General features: G+C 29.2%; 1 protein-coding gene across 1 annotated transcript in view; it reads left to right on the top strand.

Annotated features, from left to right (window-relative positions):
- Positions 1-18,920, top strand: part of LOC129907515 (uncharacterized) — a 42,516-nt gene extending 23,596 nt beyond the window's left edge. The window contains exons 4-11 of the mRNA XM_055983793.1: positions 6,861-7,009; positions 11,753-12,035; positions 12,685-12,874; positions 13,007-13,294; positions 13,382-13,738; positions 14,387-14,587; positions 14,646-15,421; positions 18,561-18,920. Coding sequence (XP_055839768.1) covers positions 6,861-7,009; positions 11,753-12,035; positions 12,685-12,874; positions 13,007-13,294; positions 13,382-13,738; positions 14,387-14,587; positions 14,646-15,421; positions 18,561-18,832 — 2,516 coding nt within the window. The 3' untranslated portion in view covers positions 18,833-18,920. The remainder of the gene's footprint in view (positions 1-6,860; positions 7,010-11,752; positions 12,036-12,684; positions 12,875-13,006; positions 13,295-13,381; positions 13,739-14,386; positions 14,588-14,645; positions 15,422-18,560) is intronic.
- The last annotated feature ends 2,331 nt before the right edge of the window (positions 18,921-21,251 follow it).

Genomic DNA, 21,251 nt, shown 5'->3' on the forward strand with positions numbered 1-21,251 from the left:
TTATAAAAATTAAAATATTGAACAAACTTTCAATTTTTTTGGCATACCTACATTTTGCACCGTAGATGATTGTTTTAAGACGACTGTCTTTTTGGCAAAAAAGCATGCAAAAATCCGATTGATTAAATACAAATTCTAATTGTTTTTAGCATGTCTTTTTTCTGTGTACGTAATTCAACAAAAGCATTAATTGTTGTTTTCTATACCTAAATGAAACAACGTGATTTGTGGTATTTTTTTTCTGTTATTTAAAATAGAATTTGACTGTTTTGTGCAAAACTTGAATAAAATCAAATTAAATCAAAACATATTTCACGATAAAGTCACTTCTTTTGATAAAAAAAAAAAACATTTAACATGTAAGCTCTTTATAACTAAAAGATTCTATGTTGAACATAGAACCTTTTTCAAATTTTTTTACAAACTTTTTCATAAAAAGGTTCTATGTCATTTTTTAAAAATGCTCATAGAATCCGTTTTTCTTTTGAAATTAATGTGTTTTTCATGGTTTTATGATTTTTTTAGGGTCCTATATAAGATTGCATCAATACTTTACTGCTTTGTAACTATTTTATCCAAAAACCAGCCTTAAAAAATTTTGAGATCGATTTTCTCAAAACAAAGGTGAGTTGACATACAACCCTATAATTCTCAGCCAGCGATATGTCATCCTTTATACAACTTTACTTCAATAAAAGCTTTTGAATCATCTGTTAAGCCTTGTAGAAATCAAATTGCTTGTTGGATGCTTAAGTTAGTCCACCCAGCTGTTGTACTATTACTAGTTTGCTTAAGTAATTTTTCTTGGAACAATACTAGAGAGCTCTGCCAAATTAAGTCCTAGGAAATAAAGCCTCAAAGGGAAAAATTAGATAGGGCCTCAAATATGGGTATTTGCAGTATTTTTACAGATCTGCGTTTTCAATTAGGGAGCTTTAAAAAAAAACTTTTTGTGAAAGACGTATAAGTTCAGCATTTGTGTGTAATTTATAGAAAATGAAATAAGGCCCAAGAACTTGTGTTACCCCACAAAAAATTAAATTAGGTTCCAAAAGTTGAAAATTTCGTTGTTGTTTCGTGTGCTTTCTCCCAGGGTTCTAATTTTAAGAAGCCAAACACCACCGATAAAGTCCTAAAAGTTCTTACTGTACAGCGTGTGCTCTACATCTTCATTCTAAAAGAACAGACTTGAAGAACTTGCATGGGTGCCAATATGCGGTTTGTAGTGTTTAGGGTTTTTTTTCCAGATCTGCATGCAACGTAAATATTTGATATCACGATGTACCTTAATTAATAAGCTTCAATTCGGTTTCAATTAAGAACCTCTCTTTTGCAATTATAGATCGCTTGAAAATATAGCCTCTTTTTTCTTCTGAGAGGCAAAGGCTTTTTGTTTAGATCCGTATGCGTTTTGGCAATCTTGGCTGCTGGAGGTTTTTTTCAAGACCTTATATAACCCTTATTATAAAAAAGACCTGGTGATCAAACTGTAGTCAAACTTCCTCAAAGTATTTCCTTTGTGAAAGCATCTATGTACGGTTTTGAAGAAACTGTTAATTTTCCTGTGTTGGCAGTTATTAGCTCTTAATCAATGAAAGATTATGTAAAAAGTCCAAGGATCAAGAAGATCGATGAATAATTGATTTAATTTGTAAAGTATACCATCAATTTTTAAAGTTTATGACTAAACGGTCACTGTGGTGTATACGTAACTTTTTTTTTAAACACAAATCACATGTCTAAAACAAATGTTTCTCTCGGTATTCTGATAGCAAAATCAGTTTCTGCATGCTGTTATAAATAAGTCCTAGGACGAAATTCTTATCAAACCGTTCTTTTTGTTCCTTAGCTTTGAATATTATGCCAGAGAAGCCTAATGAAGGTCACTCAGTACTGGAAATTTCAGTGATAATTTTATAGTTTCTAATTTTTTCTGAAACTGCAGAAATGTTAATGGCAGTCTAAGACTACGTTGTTGGGTTTTTTTTTTTTATTAAAAACTTTTGCTTATATTTGCTTAAAAAACAAATAAAACAACTTTAACATGTAGTTAGTAGTGTAGTTCTCATGAAATGAACAAGTTCCTCTAAATCATAAAATGTTAAAGACCTTATCCATTTCCTTCAAGTGCAATGGCAGAAAAACTAATAAAAACATAAAACAAAAAACACAACAAAAACAAAAAAGTGAAAGAAAAATATTTAATTCCTCGCACAACAACCTGCAGATTTTCCAAGTCTGAGCACCGCCATTATAAAATGAAGACTCATTAAACTTTTACGGATCTGTACAAAGAAGAGATGGTGTACACTGTAGTATAATATACTTGAAAATTGCTGCTGTTGAAACGTGCCTGCTGGGCGACTGGAAAAATAATTAAAGACACAAGCGCCCTCGGCCTCGGAACACTTCATTGCCCTCATACTTTCTATCTCACTCTTTCACGGATACTAACGTTTTTTTATATTCTCATATAAATCTTCTAAGGCTAACATAAGACATTAACCCTTATAACGGCGGCAACTGTGGTGTCGGTGAAGGTGGTTAAACGCGGATTTTTCCTTCTCTCTAAAGTCCGAAGGCGAAACTATTTTTGTTCGAAAGAACTTTCAACTTTTTCAAACACTCTTATGTGAAGTTTTAAATACATATAAAAAAAAAGGATAAGAAAAATAATAATAAAAAACACATTTAATTGCGTTCAGAAAAGTTGCCACTTCAAGGTTTATGTTTATCCACTCACACATAGACACTCCTTACCTACACTCACACAACAAAACAAAACAAAAAAATTATACCATCACCATTAAGGACATCCCCAAGAAGAGCGACCAAGAAGAAGAAGAACAAGCACAAGAGCCTGGGAAATTAAAATTGCAAATTTTGAACACCTCACAATATGTGCGGATGCATAAGAAAAAAAAAGAGCAATTATTACGTCGAAGGCGTTAGTGTGGGCGGATGACAATATGGTTGCACTGAATCTCAATGAATTGCATTATGTTCTTGGCATGGAAATGCTAATGGCTCTGTTGGGTATCTAATTAATGGCATTTGTGTGTGGGAGAAAGGCAAAGGATTTCAGCAACAGCAGCAGCGCCACAGGCAGATCAATGACTTTAACAAAGTTTCCTCTCTCGCTCTCTATGTCCTTGTTGACTGCATTTTATGGTGCATTTTCTATCTAGAATAGAGGATTAAATATATGCGGAACCAGGATTTGCGGTTGAAAGTGTATTAATGTAAGAAAGGACTTACTTTATTATGGGATTTCTCTTTGTATAATGAACTATAGAGACTAACTACACATTTATCTAATAGATGGTGTGTAATGTAGGGTAAAGCGAAATGCAAATTAGACGATTCATTATCGAGGTTATATTAATGAAAAAAAGTTGCAAACTGATAAATCGATGGATTATTTTCTCTTTACATTTAGCGGGATCTAAAAATATCCAATCCAAGTCCTTGTATCTAAAACAAAAGAAAATTTAGAAAAGAGTTACATTCCTTCTCTTCTTACTGTTAAATAAATACTTAAAATGTGATATTAGGATTAAAATTATTTCATAAAATATGCAACAAAACTTAGAGAAAAAGTTTTTTTTAGTGAATTATATTTGTTACAAAGTTGACATTCAATTACTTATACATACAAAAAAAAAAAAAAAAAAACAAGTCTTACTCAAGTATTTTTTGTATCTAACTAAACTGAAATAGCTTATAGGAAACAGTAAAGGCAGCATTGGATATGCAATTATCCGGGGATAGAAAATAACTAGGTATAGGGAATCGATATTCAAATAACCGCAAACAAACCATTTTAGATCAGTTTTAACCATAAACTACAATAAAGAAGATGCCAAACAAAAATCTAAGAGTTAATTTAATATTTTCACCGACAAAATAAATGGTCACTGTGGTGTATGTGTAACTTTTTTATAGAACAATATTTTATGTCTCGTAAATTTCTGACCAAATTCACAGAATCACCGCAGTCATTAAGAAAACTGCTGAAAACTCTTCTCTAGTCTCAAATTTTCATAAGGACAGGTTTTATCTGACTTCATTTAGTCTATCTAAAGTATACAGAAATCCCCACGATATAGGCACGAAATCGAGTTAAGAAATTTCCTTTCCAAATTTTATAATTTTTTTTCTGATAGATTTTAAAAAGAAGATACTTTTGCAGACCAACGCAATCTTGAATATCAATAATTTTAAATTAAAATATCCACTCATTACTTTGGGAATGTATCCACAATACGAATTTTTATAGTCAATCAAACCTGACTACTCTAAAATCACGCTCTAAAAATATTGAAAAGAAAAAATTATGTTCATACTTTAATGTGAAACCTGTAGACTCTTTTCTCATAATTCCGTATTTTCTTATCGTAGGGCTTTTGAAGACCCATTAAAATCCATTTTAAGGTCAGTTTATTCCAAAATCAGAAGTTTGATGAATTTTGAGTTAGGTCACTATAATTCTAAGGGTGAGATATGCCACTTACAATCATAAGAAAGCACTGGGGTAGAATTAACGTATGATCGCTATGTGTCCCTATCTTTTTCTACAAATTAAATAGAGACAGAAATACTCGAAACCTTAACGTATGATCGTAATCGTGTGCCGTGATTCAACCCCTGTTCTTTCCATTTCAATAAAAGCCTAAATTTTCAATGTTTCAGTACTCATTATTGACAAATTACAAAATTTTTAAACCTTGCGTTGAATTCGGTGGTTTTGATTTTTGTTACAATGAATGTCCTAAATTTTCAGACACGTGTTTAAAACGCCACATTGTCAAAAATTCAAAAACATCAGAAAATACCCTTTTTCAGCGTTTGTTGGTCTTAGTAGCTCTTAGGGAATTATTTTTGTCAAACGAAATTTTAAGCTCCAACATTATTATTTTATTATTTTAAGTTCCAACAATTAGAAATTATGATTTTGAAGATCAGCCAAACCATTTTTGAAAAAAAAAAATGTTTGAAATAAATTTTTGAAATAAATAAATCTTAGAACATAAATAAACAATAACAAAGAATGAAAAACTCGGGTATTTTTGACATTTTTTGTAATTTTGACAATGTTTTACTAGACAGTTATGTCCAAAAACTCAGGACATTCCTTCCATTACTATAAATAACTTTGACAAAAATTAGAACAATCACATTTGAAGTACGTTATTTCTCTATATGTATAGTCGACAGATTTCTCAGTTTTGTTCTTTGAAAAATAAAAAGTTATAGTCAATATCATTATTGGAACAAATTGAAGGTTTCAGAAAACATCCTTTTTTCATAACCTAGTTATGTACTTGGTAGTATTATTTTGGAGTAAGGAATTAAGTTTGGGAGCCTCATTTTAGGAGCCAACCACTAATAGGTGATCCCAGTTTTTGCCATCAGCAGCTGTACTCATGTATTTCAGAAAGTTTTAAAGGAGTATTTCAAGAACTATTTTTGCCCTTAACCCAACATTTTCTTTTCTGTAAGCTTTATTTTTTCAATCTTGAATCCTATCAATTTCATCTCTAAATGAAGGAACCAGATTCCACAAACCTAATCCAAATAGGTACTTAAATTAAAATTAGTTTATTGTCACCTATATCGTGACTGAAAGTTGCATTATTGACATTGGCCAGGCTAAGGTTAAGTCAATTATTTTCCGATCATTCCGACTATCATTTTCTTTTATCATTTTAAATGCCCAAATTTTTTTAGCATCTCTATTATGATACAAATAGTTTTTTGAAATCTCAGAAAATTTTAGTCCAGGAAAAAATCCATGCGACGAAATACAAGGCCCTAATTGTTTTTTAAAGGTCCGCAAAAATTTGACAAAAATATGTTTACCTTAGTTGAAATATTATGTAAAATTTCTCAAAATGTTGTGAAACTTAGTTTTTTGTTCGAAATGTGTGTCACTAGCTAGAATACTACTATTAAAATTTATAATATCAATCTAAATACCAGCACACATTGCTTGAAATTCTAAACGTTTTGACTATAAATTTTCATGACAGTAAAACAAAAATATAACTGCAATACTGTAATAAACAAAAAAATAAATTTCCATATTTTCACAATATCTCGTTCCTCTAAACATAGTAACAAGTAACATATACTCTGTGATACCACAAAAGATATTAACTCATCCGCAACTGTTGACAGTGCGATATAAAAGTGTCAACCTGTCTTTTAGAAATCATTCATCCATAACAGTCTGCCGTATCCATTTTCAGTCATCGCAAAACGAAACAAATAGCATACCACATCACCATCACCATCGTATCATCGGAAACCAATGATAGGTTTACCTCTCTGACAACGCATGGTTGTGGCTTAAACATCAAAAGCTTGTTTAAAAGGGATTTTAAGTTAAAACTTACGATACTCCCGCCATAGTATCGTTTGATTTTATTTATTATTTTGCAGAGCCCCTCACAGTTTTTGATGTCTTAAAGAGACACCATCACCACCTGCTGACTGACTGCTCAAGTTTATAGCAAAAAAGAGCTCGTTCGTATCTACTAGATACATCATTTTTTATTTAGTTCAACTCACCACGTTTCTTGGTAATCAATATATCATCAAAAGGTATTCAGTTTTATCTTTCTCTCCCCAAACCAATTCAAAACCCCTTTTACCCCCTCCCCGCAACAAAACATGTCTATCTATTTCGGTTAGTAGGTTGTATATGGCTGAGGGAATTCGGGTCATTTTACTCTATACAATGCGGTTTTGCGCTATGATGACACAAAATACACCTACATTTACCTAGTTTTTTTTTTTTTTTTCTGTCATAGTGTAATGATGTTTATCTTTTTTGTTGTGTCTCCTTACACAAACAGGTGCTACCTATACACCACCGGAGTACTACATCAATATGCGTACCGGAACTCATTATTTTCCAAAGAGTGTCAACACTCTGGCCATCGAAGCACAGCGCTATAAATTCGGTCTGAATAAAATAGAGGAGATGTCGCCACAGGATCCTTTGGTAAGTGTTTATGAATTTTTTTTCTATTTATCTTTTTTTTTTGCTGCAAATTTATTTATGAAATTGATGATAAGGTGGGCTTTTGGAAAATATTTCGTTTGGAAAATTTGTCATAATTATTCAGATTATGTATTTGTATTGAATAATGTTTTTATTATAATTTTTTGAATGGAATCAATACAATAGCTACGTAGTTTATTTAAATACAATCATAATGGGACTTTAGAATAATCAAGATAAATCAATTTTTTTGACCAGTTCCTCATTAAAGAAAAATATTATTTAGGTCAGTTTTTGTTGTTCAATATGAAAAAAAATAAAATAATGCTACTGGTGGCTTTTTAAACTTGATTTATGTAGGATTTTCCGCATCCTTGCCAGAGGCTTTTATGCATTTTGATTTAACTTGATTTCTATGATTTCTATGAAACTTATGAGTTTTATAGCTTTGAACTTTGAAAACAAAAAAAAAAAACAACCTCAACGTGAAATAACGTCAACATTTTTAGCATTTGAGAACGGAAGCATATACAAATTTTCCGTTTGATAAGGTTTGATAAAATAAAACCAAAAACCTGACGGTATTGACAAAACTCCAATCCACTGATAATAATTAAATAGTTATATAAATAAAATGCACGACTGGGGTCGCACGTACTTGCTCTTGCAGTTCGAAGCACTTTTATGTTAGGCTACTTATAGATTTTAAAAGCTGGCTCTCAATTAAAAAAAAAAATTGATATTGGGGAAGAGCCGACATTTAGGGTAAAATTTTGTTAAATGAAAAAAAAAATTTTTTTTGTTATTTGACTTTTTTGAGAAAAAATAAAAATGCAGTTTTATTGCCACTGCTTTAAATATTACGTATACAAAGTTTAATCAAAATCGTTAGAGCCGTTTTCGAGAAATTCGCAATATCGTATTTTTTTGTATGGGAGGTATACGTTCTAAACGAGATATAAAAAAACAAAAAAAAAAAAAACAACTTTTAGAATTCCACAGAATTACACATGTCCACCCGTTTAGGCTGTGGAAATGTGTACAGCGAGACCCACTTTTTCGGAATTCTCCATCATCGTAATGTTGATTTTGATTAAAACCTCAATTTTTTTTTTTCGACACGAAACCAATACTTGCCCTATAGAGCAAGTAAAAATAATTATTTGGTTCGACGTATAACATTTTTGCAGGGTTTTTAATGGAAAAAAAATGGTACACATACGCCACAGTGACCATTCTTATTACAGTTTTAACAAACATTCTAATCCTGATTTTCTGTCGGATTACGTTAAGATTGAGAGCAAAAATAATCCAAATGTATTTTTTCCGATGAAAAATTATAAAGAATCTGATGGTACCTGATCATAAATAAATAAAATAAAAATAATTTTTATTATTTTTTATTCGTTATTATATTTATGTGTCCATTAGTTTAGTTTTTATTTATTTTATCAAAGAAATTTTGATGTAAGAGTTTCGGTAAAACTGCACGTATATTAAACGGTTTAACTGTCATTATTTTGAAATGTTTTGCATAAAACTATCTTAATCGATGTTTAATAAGTCAAAATAATTTTTCTCATCAAAATAAATGTCTTCTTTCCGTTCTAGATTTTATTTGAAGTAAATTTATCCTATCACAACGATTTTTTGTTACTCTCTTTGAAGTTTTGTTTTCCTTTCAAATTATAGTGTTATTTTGAACTTATGCCAATTGAATTTAACAAAACAAAAACAAATTATAACAATACCAATAATGTGACCTTCCAAGAAAATTATTCGAGCATAGGTTTTTCTAAGTTAAGAAAAACTTTTATATCAGTTTAAACTCTCTTTTATTTTACTGTGGGAGTGTGGATATACAAAATTGCTTTTTAGGTACATATGTTTGCCTTCAATCAACTCTAAAACTCTAGAATATTTTTTAAAATAGAACTTTTGAAAGTCTACCATCATCACTTTCTCTAAAATGCTTAAAATTAATAACGTTATTTATTACAAACATTTCGAGAAGTCTTAACATTTTTTTACGTCTTCTTTAATTCGAAAAATCTCTTAGCAAATTTTTTGAAGGAGATATCTAAAATCCTTTTTCTGTGTTCCTTTATTACCATTCAAAAGTAGTAATATCAACCTTAGAAGTTAAATACACATTATTAATATATATTTTTTAAAAGTGATGATTAAGACCCAGTTTTGTTCTTCAACTCGGTAGCTATACTAATTTTATGATCCTGTTATTTATATAAAACTTTTAAAATTAAAACCGTTTTTAATATTTTTAAATTTTATCAGTTAATAAAAAAAAAATGACAAAGTAAGTAAGTAATCACATAAGCATCAAATTTCTGCAAGGAAAAACAAGGGTAGGGGAGAGTGGGGCACATTTGAACACTTTTTGCTCTCGAAGCTGCTTGAACGAAATATGTTCGATTTCTTGATCTGTAAAGTTTACTAACATTGAACAATAACATTGAACTTCGATTTCAAAGAACATTTGGTTAGTTAAACAAATTATTTATGTTGAATTTTGATGTTTTAAAGATATAGGCTCTTATGTTCAAAAGTGCCCCATGTATGGGGCAGTTTTGAACATGGAAGGGGCACTTTTGAACAGCAGTATTAGTTTCGTTGTAATGAATAAATAATACTTAACTTTTTATTAGTTTTTTAATAAGAACATACAAAAACTCCAAATTGATTATTACATATATCATATTCAATTAACCAACAAATAATAAAAAATCAGAAAAAATAACATTAAAATTTAAACTATAGTTATCAGTTTATCACATTTATAAGTTCAAAAGAAAAACAAAAACCAAGAAAAATTCATTTAAAATATATCTTAGAAAAATGGTATTCATACCATTTATGCTTCTCAGAGTAAAATAGATTTATTTTGCGATCTAAATCGCATTTAGATTTAAATATTAAATCTAAATGTTAACAAAGCGGATGTTCTGCATGTACCAGGAGCATTAATTGGTGTAGGTAGCTGGTAGCTTGACTTTAATTTCTATAACGCTTAAGCGGTATATAATCGAGTTCTCATCGAGAAAAGTCTAGCAGAACAGAAGAATTTAGGCATTTTTTTAAATCTTCAATTATGTTGTACATATTCCCATTTTTTCTTTAATTTTGGCCACAAATGCTAGTTTCATTATTTTTTTTATAAGAACATTATGATTTATTAAATAAAACACATTCAAGTGTCCTTAAAACTGCTCGGGGCGGTTTTGAACATGTTCAAAAGTGCCCCACCATACTTGTTCAAAACTGCCCCAACTGTGTCAACGACCTAAAATGTTGAATAAATATTTAACATTAATATATTCATTCAAAAATTCACCGTAAATTAGTTTAAAATTCATTAACCATTAACAAAAATTGTATTGCGTTTTGAAATCACGTACCAATTTTTTTTTAAACTCTTACAACTAAAAAACTGAAATAATGCAAAACCACTAAAAAAATCACCTTCCACCTATAAATCTGAAAGTCAGCCGAAATAACGATGGAAAGTCATTGACATTTATGGATATCGTGTTGACGGGTTCAAATATCGAAATACTTCTATAAAAAAGATGGATATGCTAAAATTTTATATGCTGTGTTGAAATGTGCCCCGTGTCCAAAACTGCCCCACTCTCCCCTACTACAAATAATATTGTTTTATTATTCTGTAATATTTTGGCTTAAAAAAGTGAGAAGAATTATGAAAAACACAATTTGAAATAAATTTTTAACCCAACCCGCTTTTTTCCTTTAAGCAATAATTTAAACTTTCTGGTTCTAAGGAATCAACTATTAATTGACAAATGTGTGAAAACGGAGTGGTAAAGGTATTTTAAGTAAACCAATTTTCCAATCAATGAAGGTTGGCTTAATTCACTTTGATTCACATTCCAAACTAACCAATGCTCTTAGTACACGAAAGTGTGTTTTGAGAAAAACCCTTCTGAGTATTTGAAATTGTTTGTAGGTACATTTAGATGTCAATTTCTGGATCAACCGATCAACATCAATGGCCTTAAAAACTGACTCAAAAAATCAATGTTAAGTGCGGAAACTTACCTAAGCGGTACCTTTTGGTTAAGACTTGTTTTTTCTAGGATATTATACAAAAAAAAAACAAGAAAAGTAAAATGCATCCAACGAAAAAATGGCTAAAAAAAGTAATATTCAACCCTGAACTTTGTACTAAAAACAATTTATATCAACCCCGATTTGAGCAAATTTTCGTACGCACCAATTTTGTTTCAAGACGATAAAGTGAGATAAAAAAACTTATTATTTTGTCAAATATTTGCTATTTAAACATATTTATGTTTGAAATTCGTTTCAAAATCCGTTTACATTATTAAAATAGATACAGAAATAAATAACTGAATAGGAAGTTGTTTTAATCCCTTAACATTTTTTAAATATTGCTTAGGACATTTAAGTAAGAATGTATTGATAATTTTTTAACAAAATTGGAAAAAAACAGTCTCTCACAGCCACCAAAACAGAAAAAAATTCCCTTCACAAAAATATTTCTCTTAAAAGAACTCAAATTATGAGAAAGATTTATAAATTTCTAAAACTAGTACAAAAACATATACAATACAAAATACTTTTCAAAAACAAACTACCTTCAGCCATTTTTCCACCTTCACACCTTCAAAAGAAAAAAAATTCCAATCATCACCTATTCTAAAAAAAACATTCTTTGTTCTTTGTGTTTTTAATTTTTTCTAGCCAAACAATAACAACAACAATAATCACCGCCGCACTGAATCCTTTGACTCTGGACAAAGTAAAATACCCGGTTTTGGTATACCAGATCCAGAATTCTTTCAAAATCAAGCAAAACTCTTTGAACAACAAAATAACCAACAAAATCATCATAATCAACATCAGCAACAGCAACTACAACAACAACAACAACAGCAACATCAACAACAGAAAATTAATGTGGGAAGTCATAGTCCACTGCCTTTGCGAAATACTATAGTTATACCAACACTCAAGGGTTTTGAATGTAAGTACCCACTATCCTGTGCCAGTCCGTCTAATGTGAAAATGTTTTGCAGTATAATTGCCTCTCTATACTACTTTGCTGCCACCACAACATCATCCCTTTAGCGCGCTTTTCTTTATTTAATCTTTCCACACAAAATTTTCCATTAAATATAAATTCATTTAAAACTACCAGAACCGTCATCCTTTCCGGTTTTGACTGACTTTATTATTTCCTCTTATTTTTTTGTAAAGAGAACAGGGTGTTTCAGACAAATGTCGAACAAAATTCTATCGAAAAAATGGAATTATTTTGGGATTCTTAAAAAAAAAAATTGAATAAAAAAAGATAACAGTTTGAAAAATGCTTAAGCAATCTGTCAAAAACTAATGACAGGGTGTCTTGATGTCTTTCTGGCAAAATATTATGATAACGTCACTTTATTGTCATAAGAAAGAACTTTTCCCGATTTTTCTAAGCGATCTTTAAAGACTCCATTCATTGATACCCTAAAATCTCTTCTTTCCAAAATTTCATTAGTTCTCTCCGAAACACCCTGTTCACTACCAATAAGAGCTTAAAATTAAATTGTCCTTTCAATGGCACTCATTCGTTTATATTTTCTTCCTATATCTCTCTATCTCTTTCTCGTTTTTATATTTTTTTTTAGCACCATCACCTCGTCAGCGTTGCCGCATCCGAACGAATCCATGGTACTCAACAACAGACACATCCTCATCTGGCACCACAATTGCCACAACGCAAGCATTTCTTGCGGCAAAAAAAATGGAACTTGATGCCAGCTCCTCATCGTCGGGCATAAAATCAAGTAGCGAAGCGGGCGCAAGTGATAAAAATGAGTAAGGATAATGACAAAAAAAGGGCGATATTTGATGGGAAAGGATAATGAGAATGCCTCATTACCCCCTCTATCCTATATCGAAGTGGGATATCATAATAAAATTTAATTTCTGTGTCAAAACATTTTCCAGGAAGAACGAAAAGACCTCTGAAGAGTCGACGTCGGAGACATCAAGTTCCTCAACCGAAGTGGAGAATTTGCAAAGGACTTATTCGCCAAATACTATTCGACGGAAGAAGCAGCTCGGGGAGTTGCTGTTGACATCGTCGTGTCGTTCCGAAATGCATTCTTTGCATCAGCATCAAGGTGGTGGTGGCTCACACCATCATTTAGATAGTGACGAGGATGCAACGTTAAACGAAATGATGGGCAAGTTCGATGAGAGCTATGTATATGAGAAAGAGACTGATATTTTAAGGTTAGTTAACGTCGCAAGATAAAAAAAAAAGTCTGAACAAAAAAAAAGCTTATAATGTGATTAAATTTTGTCTTTTCCTCTTCTTAGTAGTAGTGACTCGGATCCTACGGATTGTGCCTCAGACCTGGATACAGGACAAGATGCTGGCGATGAGTGTGACACTGATGATATGCTGGATATTGAGTTTATTGACACAGCGTTGGTGGGACAGGAAACTGCTTTGGTGAAGACTTATCAACTTCCGAGGAGGGCTTCGAGACAACGCCATATGAAGACCTATCCAGGAGAGGATGTTTCCAAGCGCCGGAAGAAACTCATGAAGACCCGGAAGAAGAGTACGGAGAGCAAGGGACGTGGGTCACCGATGAAGAACTCAAGGGAATCTCGAAGTTTGGGTGGAACACCGGTTTGCTTGCGACGAAACCTATCGGCTGATAATAAAAGGTTGGTCTTTTAATTCCTTTTTATTTTATTTTATTTTATTTTATTTTGTATTATTTTATTTTATTTTATTTTATTTTATTTTATTTTATTTTATTTTATTTTATTTTATTTTATTTTATTTTATTTTATTTTATTTTATTTTATTTTATTTTATTTTATTTTATTTTAATTTATTTTATTTTATTTTATTTTATTTTATTTTATTTTATTTTATTTTATTTTATTTTATTTTATTTTATTTTATTTTATTTTATTTTATTTTATTTTATTTTATTTTATTTTATTTTATTTTATTTTATTTTATTTTATTTTATTTTATTTTATTTTATTTTATTTTATTTTATTTTATTTTATTTTATTTTATTTTATTTTATTTTATTTTATTTTATTGTATTTTATTTTATTTTATTTTCTTTTCTTTTTTTTTTTTTTTTTTTTTCTTTTCTTTTCTTTTTTTTTTTTTTTTTTTTTGTTCTTTTTTTTTTTTTTTTTTTTTTTTTTTTTTTTTTATTTTATTTTGTTTTGTTTTATTTTATTTTATTTTATTTTATTTTATTTTATTTTATTTTATTTTATTTTATTTTTTTTTTTTTTTTATTTTATTTTATTTTATTTTATTTTATTTTAATTTCTTCGATTTTTTTTCAGGATATCCAAGGCCCAAACCCTATCAACGCGTTGTAGTTCATTAACTTTCACCGAGGTCCATTCTATTCGAAGTAAATTTATAGCAATCGGTGAAAGTGAGAAAGCTTTACTCCGGGCGGACTTGGAAGCCGATGTTAAATACCGCCAGTTGATTCATGAGGCTGAAACCATCTTAGTTTCCATGAAGACCAGTGCTCTTAGGTGAGCCCTTATTTCAAACCCTGTTAAACTCGTTTTTCACATTTTTTTTCCTCTACAGCATTCCTCGAGAAACTCCCGTTGCAAGTCCTCGAAGAATTTGCAACCCGTTGGCCAATAAGCGAGTTGAAATGCTTAAACAGTGTGAAGCTGATATCAAGCGCGAGCTCCTAAAACAACAACAAAAAACTTTAGACGCTGAAAATAACATCTCTATTGACAATGGAGCTCTTAACAAACGTCTCGAATCACTCAAATACGAAACTAATTCAGCTCCAAACAGTCCCAAATCAAGTCGTTTTAGTCCACGTAAAACTCACATAACCAATTTTATAAATCAGAATGCCCCACCAGAGGTACCGCCACGCCGGAGTAGTATTCCTGATCCACCACCTCGTTCGCCACAACTCCAAGTAAATGGTAGAGCGATAAAAGGTAAATCGGCTTCACCATTAAGCCATCGTCGTAGATTCCGTAGTCAATCGCCAAAAAAACAACAACCAATTTGTTCGGATTCGGATTCAGATGATAATTCGAATTCTTCGATGAAACAGAATCTCAGTCGGAGATCTCGTAGTTTGAGAAGTACACAAGATGAAGAAGATAGAAGTAATCGGAACTGTTTGCCAGAAATTCAAAAGATTACAATTTACAATGAATCGGATTATACGAATAGGAATGTTAAGCCACCGTTGATGTCGTTTAAGTCATTTGGTGGTGTAGCATCGACGATTAGTATGAGCAGTTATTGTCCACAGAGTGAGCCTTTGAAAAGGAAGGTGTATAGGGGAAGTTCATCGTTTGAGAGGATCAAAAAGAGCCTTGATTTGGATTCGGGTGAGTATGGATTGACATAATAATTAAGAGCTTTGACAAGGTTGAAATTTAACTTTTCAATTATTTTTTTTTTTTTTTTTGAAAATCTTGCTTTTAAATCCCAAATTCAGATATGATGAATTTATTGACTACAAACCAAATCTCTACATATTCAGCAAAAAAGTACCTATATGTGACAATGATTCATAATGAAGTGGATCAGATAGTCAGTTACAAAAATTTGAAGCTGTGTTATAATTGTTTTCTTTGACCAACTTTTGTGTTTTTGTATATTGAACATGAATCTTAAATTGTTCAATAAAATCTTTATTAGCAACCATGGAAATAACCGTTAAAGTCCAAAAAATTTCTTTTTCTTGTTATTACACTTGAAAATTAATAACACGAATATTGTGCTTTGAATTTTTGTTTTGTTTTTTTTTTTTCATACGGAACTGGTAACTAGCCTTGAAGGAAAAATCTGAACTGAACAAGAATTTGAAGTTATACAACAAAATTTTCACGCTTAATATTAAACATGGCGGCAACTGGTAACATAGCTGTTGTTGTGCATTAAAAACCTTCAATATACATTACTATTGATAACACGGGAAGCATCACTGCAAGTATGCAAAAAAACATTCACAAACCCCTTTGAAAGATTTGAATTTACCGAAACAGTTTAAGCCATAGGAACTATTTTAAAAACCATCCATGGAAGTCGGTTTTGTTTTTTTGCTAAAAATGATTATTATTTTAAGTGGAGCGATTGAAAATAATTCAATTTTAAAGTTCAAGTGACCTCCACTTAAAATAAAAGTAATTTGTATTATTTTTCTTCGTTATTATCAGCCTGACCACGGGCATACATTTTCTAAGTGTCTGAATTTAAACAAATTCCCTCAGAATATTAAAATGCTGTGAGTTTTATGAGTATCGGTAAACATCGACCACTATTAGGTGTCTTAGTAAGGGTACGAAAGATCTAACTGATGAGCCCACTGTCGTACCTGGTCAAAATGCTTTGGATTTGAGGTCACTTCAACTTTAAAATTGAATTATATTCGATTGTCGTTAATCTCTCAGGTCTGTCAAATAAGGTGGGTAAAGTTATTGAGAAAAACTGGGTTGTTTAATGTTTAATGTCAATCCTCTACCTTTTAGAAAAAATTAGTCCATTATGGCACGTTAATATTCATTATCTAAAATATTAAAAAGTTATGTACATGCGAGGAGTTCTAAAGATTCGGAAGCGGGTCATTTTACTGTATTTAAAAATTTTGTAGTATCAAAATTCTGTACCATAAAATTCTGTATTTCAAAATTCTGAATACACTGATTAATAAAGTACTGTATTTTTGCAAATGCCGAAGAAGCTTAGCAAAATACGTAAATGCTCGTGGATCATATAAATTTATGGAATTGGAAATTGATGAAATTAATGTATGTTAAAAGGATTGAAAAGTCGGAGTTAAATTGATAAGATACGTAGTTCTTAAAATTTTGTTTTTTAAATCTTTATTTTAAAATTGCAAAAAAGTTCGATCTTTTTAACATTATCAAATCGATTTTTCAGCTTTTTTCCAACATTTGAATGCATAATTAGAAACAGTATTTTGAAAATAATATTATTACCAGTAACAACCCATACAGTATCTCGCCCCAACCCAAACATTGATTTAAATTGCAAAAACAATTATTATAAAACACAAAGTTCAAAAAGAGTCACGAAGGTGGAGTCAAATTAGAAAATGACTCTAGACTTCATGCACTATGGTCCAATTATATTTTTTAATTGTTGGTATTAACACCAACTATGGTGGAAGTGATAATTGTTCTGGTTTTTGAGAAATGTTTTTTTTTTTTAATTTTATAAATTAAATCATTAATTAAAAGAATAAATCCTAGTGGAGTATTTGACCTCAAACAGGAAATAAAAACTATATGAACTCAAACTAAGAACTTGGATAATATCTATCACAATTGTAGGATGGGCGAGCAGATAATTCGAATTAAAAGACTTTATTACGTTCTTGATACAGCGAAAGTTTATTGAACAAAAAAGCACAAAACAGCAATCGAGAGCTGTATTTAAAGATTTAAATAATACGGTACCAATGTATAAAATAACTAAATAGCGGGAGGATCATACGATCAAAGAGGAGAAGTTGTTTCGGTTTCTATTTACTCCGAATGTGACAATTTAAAGTAAACAACAGTGTGTTGTGCAAGCGCACAAACAAAAAAAAATTAATGCCTACACAATATTTGACCGAATTTAATTACTTTACGTGATATCGAGAATAGCGTACATTTCAACCTGTTAACCTTTTATACTTATATTAAATTGCAACAGTTGAAAATGTAAAAAATCAATGGGTACGCAGTACACGAAGTCTGAGGTAATTTGACTTTTTAAGTTTTAGTGATTTTGGTAGTTAGACTGTTTCATCCAAATTGTTAAAAAAATATTTAAAAAGGATCCTAGGACAATCTTTTTGAGCTAGTCTCACTTTTATCGAAAACTCAATTTTCGGAAGTGTTTCCTGTTTGTAAAATTTTAAGTCAAACGATTTTTAATTTTAAAGATATGGCTCAAAAACGAATAATTTCACGGAATATTTGTTTCCAAAATTGGATTTGATGTGATCGAATCAATCAGAAATTCTTTAAAGAACAGGTCAGCAGGTACTAAAAAATTAAGCTAAACAAAACACTGTTTTTGTTTACCTTCTTTTACCTTATCGTCCGAATCCTCTTTAAAAAAGTTAAAATAGGTTATTTTTTTGATCACTTAAAATGCATTAGGTATAAATATAGATTCTCTATCGTATAAAAAAATTAAATTTGGGGTGTTACAAAGTACGGGAAAAGAAAAAAAAAATAATATCTCGTTCAAAAAACCACAAAAACATAATTTTTCTTTAAAAAAAATAATTATTATTAATTATAAATTTATTCCACTTTTATTATTCGCCTGAATACCTAAAATAACAAAAATTATTCATCTATTAGCTCAAAAGCTAAATTTAACTACACAAAACCTTAAACTAGTACCACAGCAACACTACTTGTCAAAGCTTTTCCAACTTAAATAAAATATTTCTTCGTTAAAAAAGCTCAATTTACTAATCAAATATTCCAACCATCTCATTCACAGAAATACCCAAACAAGCTATTTTAGACAAAATCAACAATATACGCCGTGAACGCCAAAGCTCTTTATCTATTAAAAGCTCTAACCAAGACATGAACCAATTTATTAATGATGAACTACAACAACCATTAACAAATAATGATGATGATGAACCAACAAGTGTATCATCAAATTTAAGCACTAAACAACAATTAATACTCAATACCATCGAAGATTTGAAACGTAGTCTCGAATACCAAAGTGTCGAATTAAATGGTCTCAATGAGGACGAATAATAAAATAAAACAATAATAATAATAATAAAAACAGAATTAATTAATGTGCATTTATTTTGTTTTTATTTTTGTTTTGAAAATAATTTTTAAAATATAAAAACTAAATCATTAAAAAAAAATAACAACTTCATCCAAAGAATAATAAATTATATTCAATTAATTATACTATAAATGAAAGAAAAAAAAAAATACTGTGCAATATTAAGTGAAACTATTTTAAGTAAAATAAAATTACTACGAGTATCTCTCCCAAAAAAAAAAAAATAATAATTAAAAAATGAAACTAAAATGAAACTTTACTGCCCCTTTTACACTTAAAACAACAACAACACTTAACACTTTCTCAATACTATCTTCTATCATCATTCCATGAAGTAGAAAAAAAAATACTAATTTTCTTTTCATTAAATTCAGATACAAAAGAAAACTGATTTTATACAAAATAAAATTATACAATACAAACAAACATACTCAAACATACAATTTGTTATACATATAAAAAAAAATAGTCAGATACTTACTTATAGAAAATTTAAAAAAAAAACCTAGTTATCATGACTTTTTGTAGAAATTTTTATTTAATTTAATTAGTTTATTAGTAATTTTTTGTACATCATATCTCCATCCTGAACCAAATCCTGTTTATTTAGAAAAAATTATATATCATTTGTTTTAAACAAAAAAATAATATTAAAATTAATTTTATTTGTTTATACAAACAAAAATCATATTTATATAGTTCCATCCACTAGTCTTGTAGTAATTGTTAAATCAGTTATGTTTTTTATTTATACAAAAATAATAAAACATTTAATTGAATATAATTTTTTTTTTGTTAAATTATATCTACTACATAAATTAATATAATTACAAAAAAAAAATACTAAAATTAAATTAATGCCAAATTTTTTAACCAAGAATAAAAAAAAAAAAAACTACAATAATTTTTTTGTAAAACTTAGTTTTTTGTTATTAAAAAATAAGTTTAAATTATAGAAATAAATATTTTTTTTGTTTTGTTTTAATTTTATTTTAAAAATAAAAATAGTATTAGTGTAGTTAATATTTCTGTTTTATAATTTTAGTTAAAATATTTATTAATTGTAACAATTATATTATTATTATCAATGTAAGAATGCAAAGAAAAAAAAAAAATCATTATCCAAAGTAACTATATTACTACTAAAAAAAAAAAAAAAAAGAAGCATACTAAACTATTCGTACTATTATTCATGATTCTTTAGAAAACACACATTGTGAAGTGATAATAAAAAAAATGATAATTGAAGATAAAATTGAATAAAAAATTAAAAAAAAAATTAGTTGATATACTAAATTTATTGTTGTTTTATTGCTTTGTAGAGTCATTTTTATAATTTTGTTAAAAATATTGATTTATTTTTTTGTTTTAGTGATTTTTTAATTTGTTTTCTGTAGATTGGAGTAGAAAATAAATAAAAAAAAAAACATTTTAAAAACATGACATTTACCAGATACTCTTTAACGAATTTATACATCTACCTACCTAAAAAAAAAAAACCTTGACCCACCAACAAAAACAAAAGACCAATTTTCCCTCTCAAGTATTTTTGAAATAAAAAACAAAAATTAAAAATAAATAATCTATACCTATATTGAACACAAAATCTATTAAAGTTTGTTGTTTAGTTTTTCGTGAATTCAATTAAAATTTATTGCTGTTACCGTACGTGACAATCGGATAAGAGCTTTACATTGAACTATATAATGTAAAATTACAAACTTATACTAAACACAAACTTTAATTACACTAAATTATTAATTATATTATAAGAGGCTAAAAGTGTAATATAATAACTTATATAAGAAAGTTAGGTAAATGATAAATTAAAAAGTTAATTTCATAAATAAAAATACAAACTTTTTTATATTCTATAGCTGATTTTTATGGATTTTTGAAATGTCTTGTGTGTAGATGACAAGACTGAAACCGAAGTTCGAGTATTATAAAACGTTTTGAAAATAAGCGTCATCGATGAAACGTCTATTTGAATAGTAGCCAAGAATGGTAGCCTAAAGTGTAAATATTTTCAGATTTTTATTTATTCATTCCGATCCAAAGACAGTTGTTTTTTATTTGTGATTAAACAAAATTTTGGCAAAAAAAAATTACTAAACAAATTTGTTTTAGAAAAGATTGACTTTTTTGCGAAACGAAATGCAGGAAGCTTGAACAAAAACAAAAACGTGTGTGTACACAGGTACACGCGAAATGTGTTTTACGTCCCCTTATTGGAGGAAAAATTTTTCCCTCCGGAAAATTTTACCCAAAAAAATTGGAGTTTTGTAAAAAAAATCGTTGTTGTTGTTTTTTTTTTAGTAATTTTCAAACACAACACAAAATTCTTTTTTTTTAGCTAATTTTAGTACCCAACGCCGC

The sequence above is a fragment of the Episyrphus balteatus genome, chromosome 1, assembly GCF_945859705.1.
Source record: "Episyrphus balteatus chromosome 1, idEpiBalt1.1, whole genome shotgun sequence".
Classification (NCBI taxonomy): Eukaryota; Metazoa; Arthropoda; class Insecta; order Diptera; family Syrphidae; genus Episyrphus; species Episyrphus balteatus.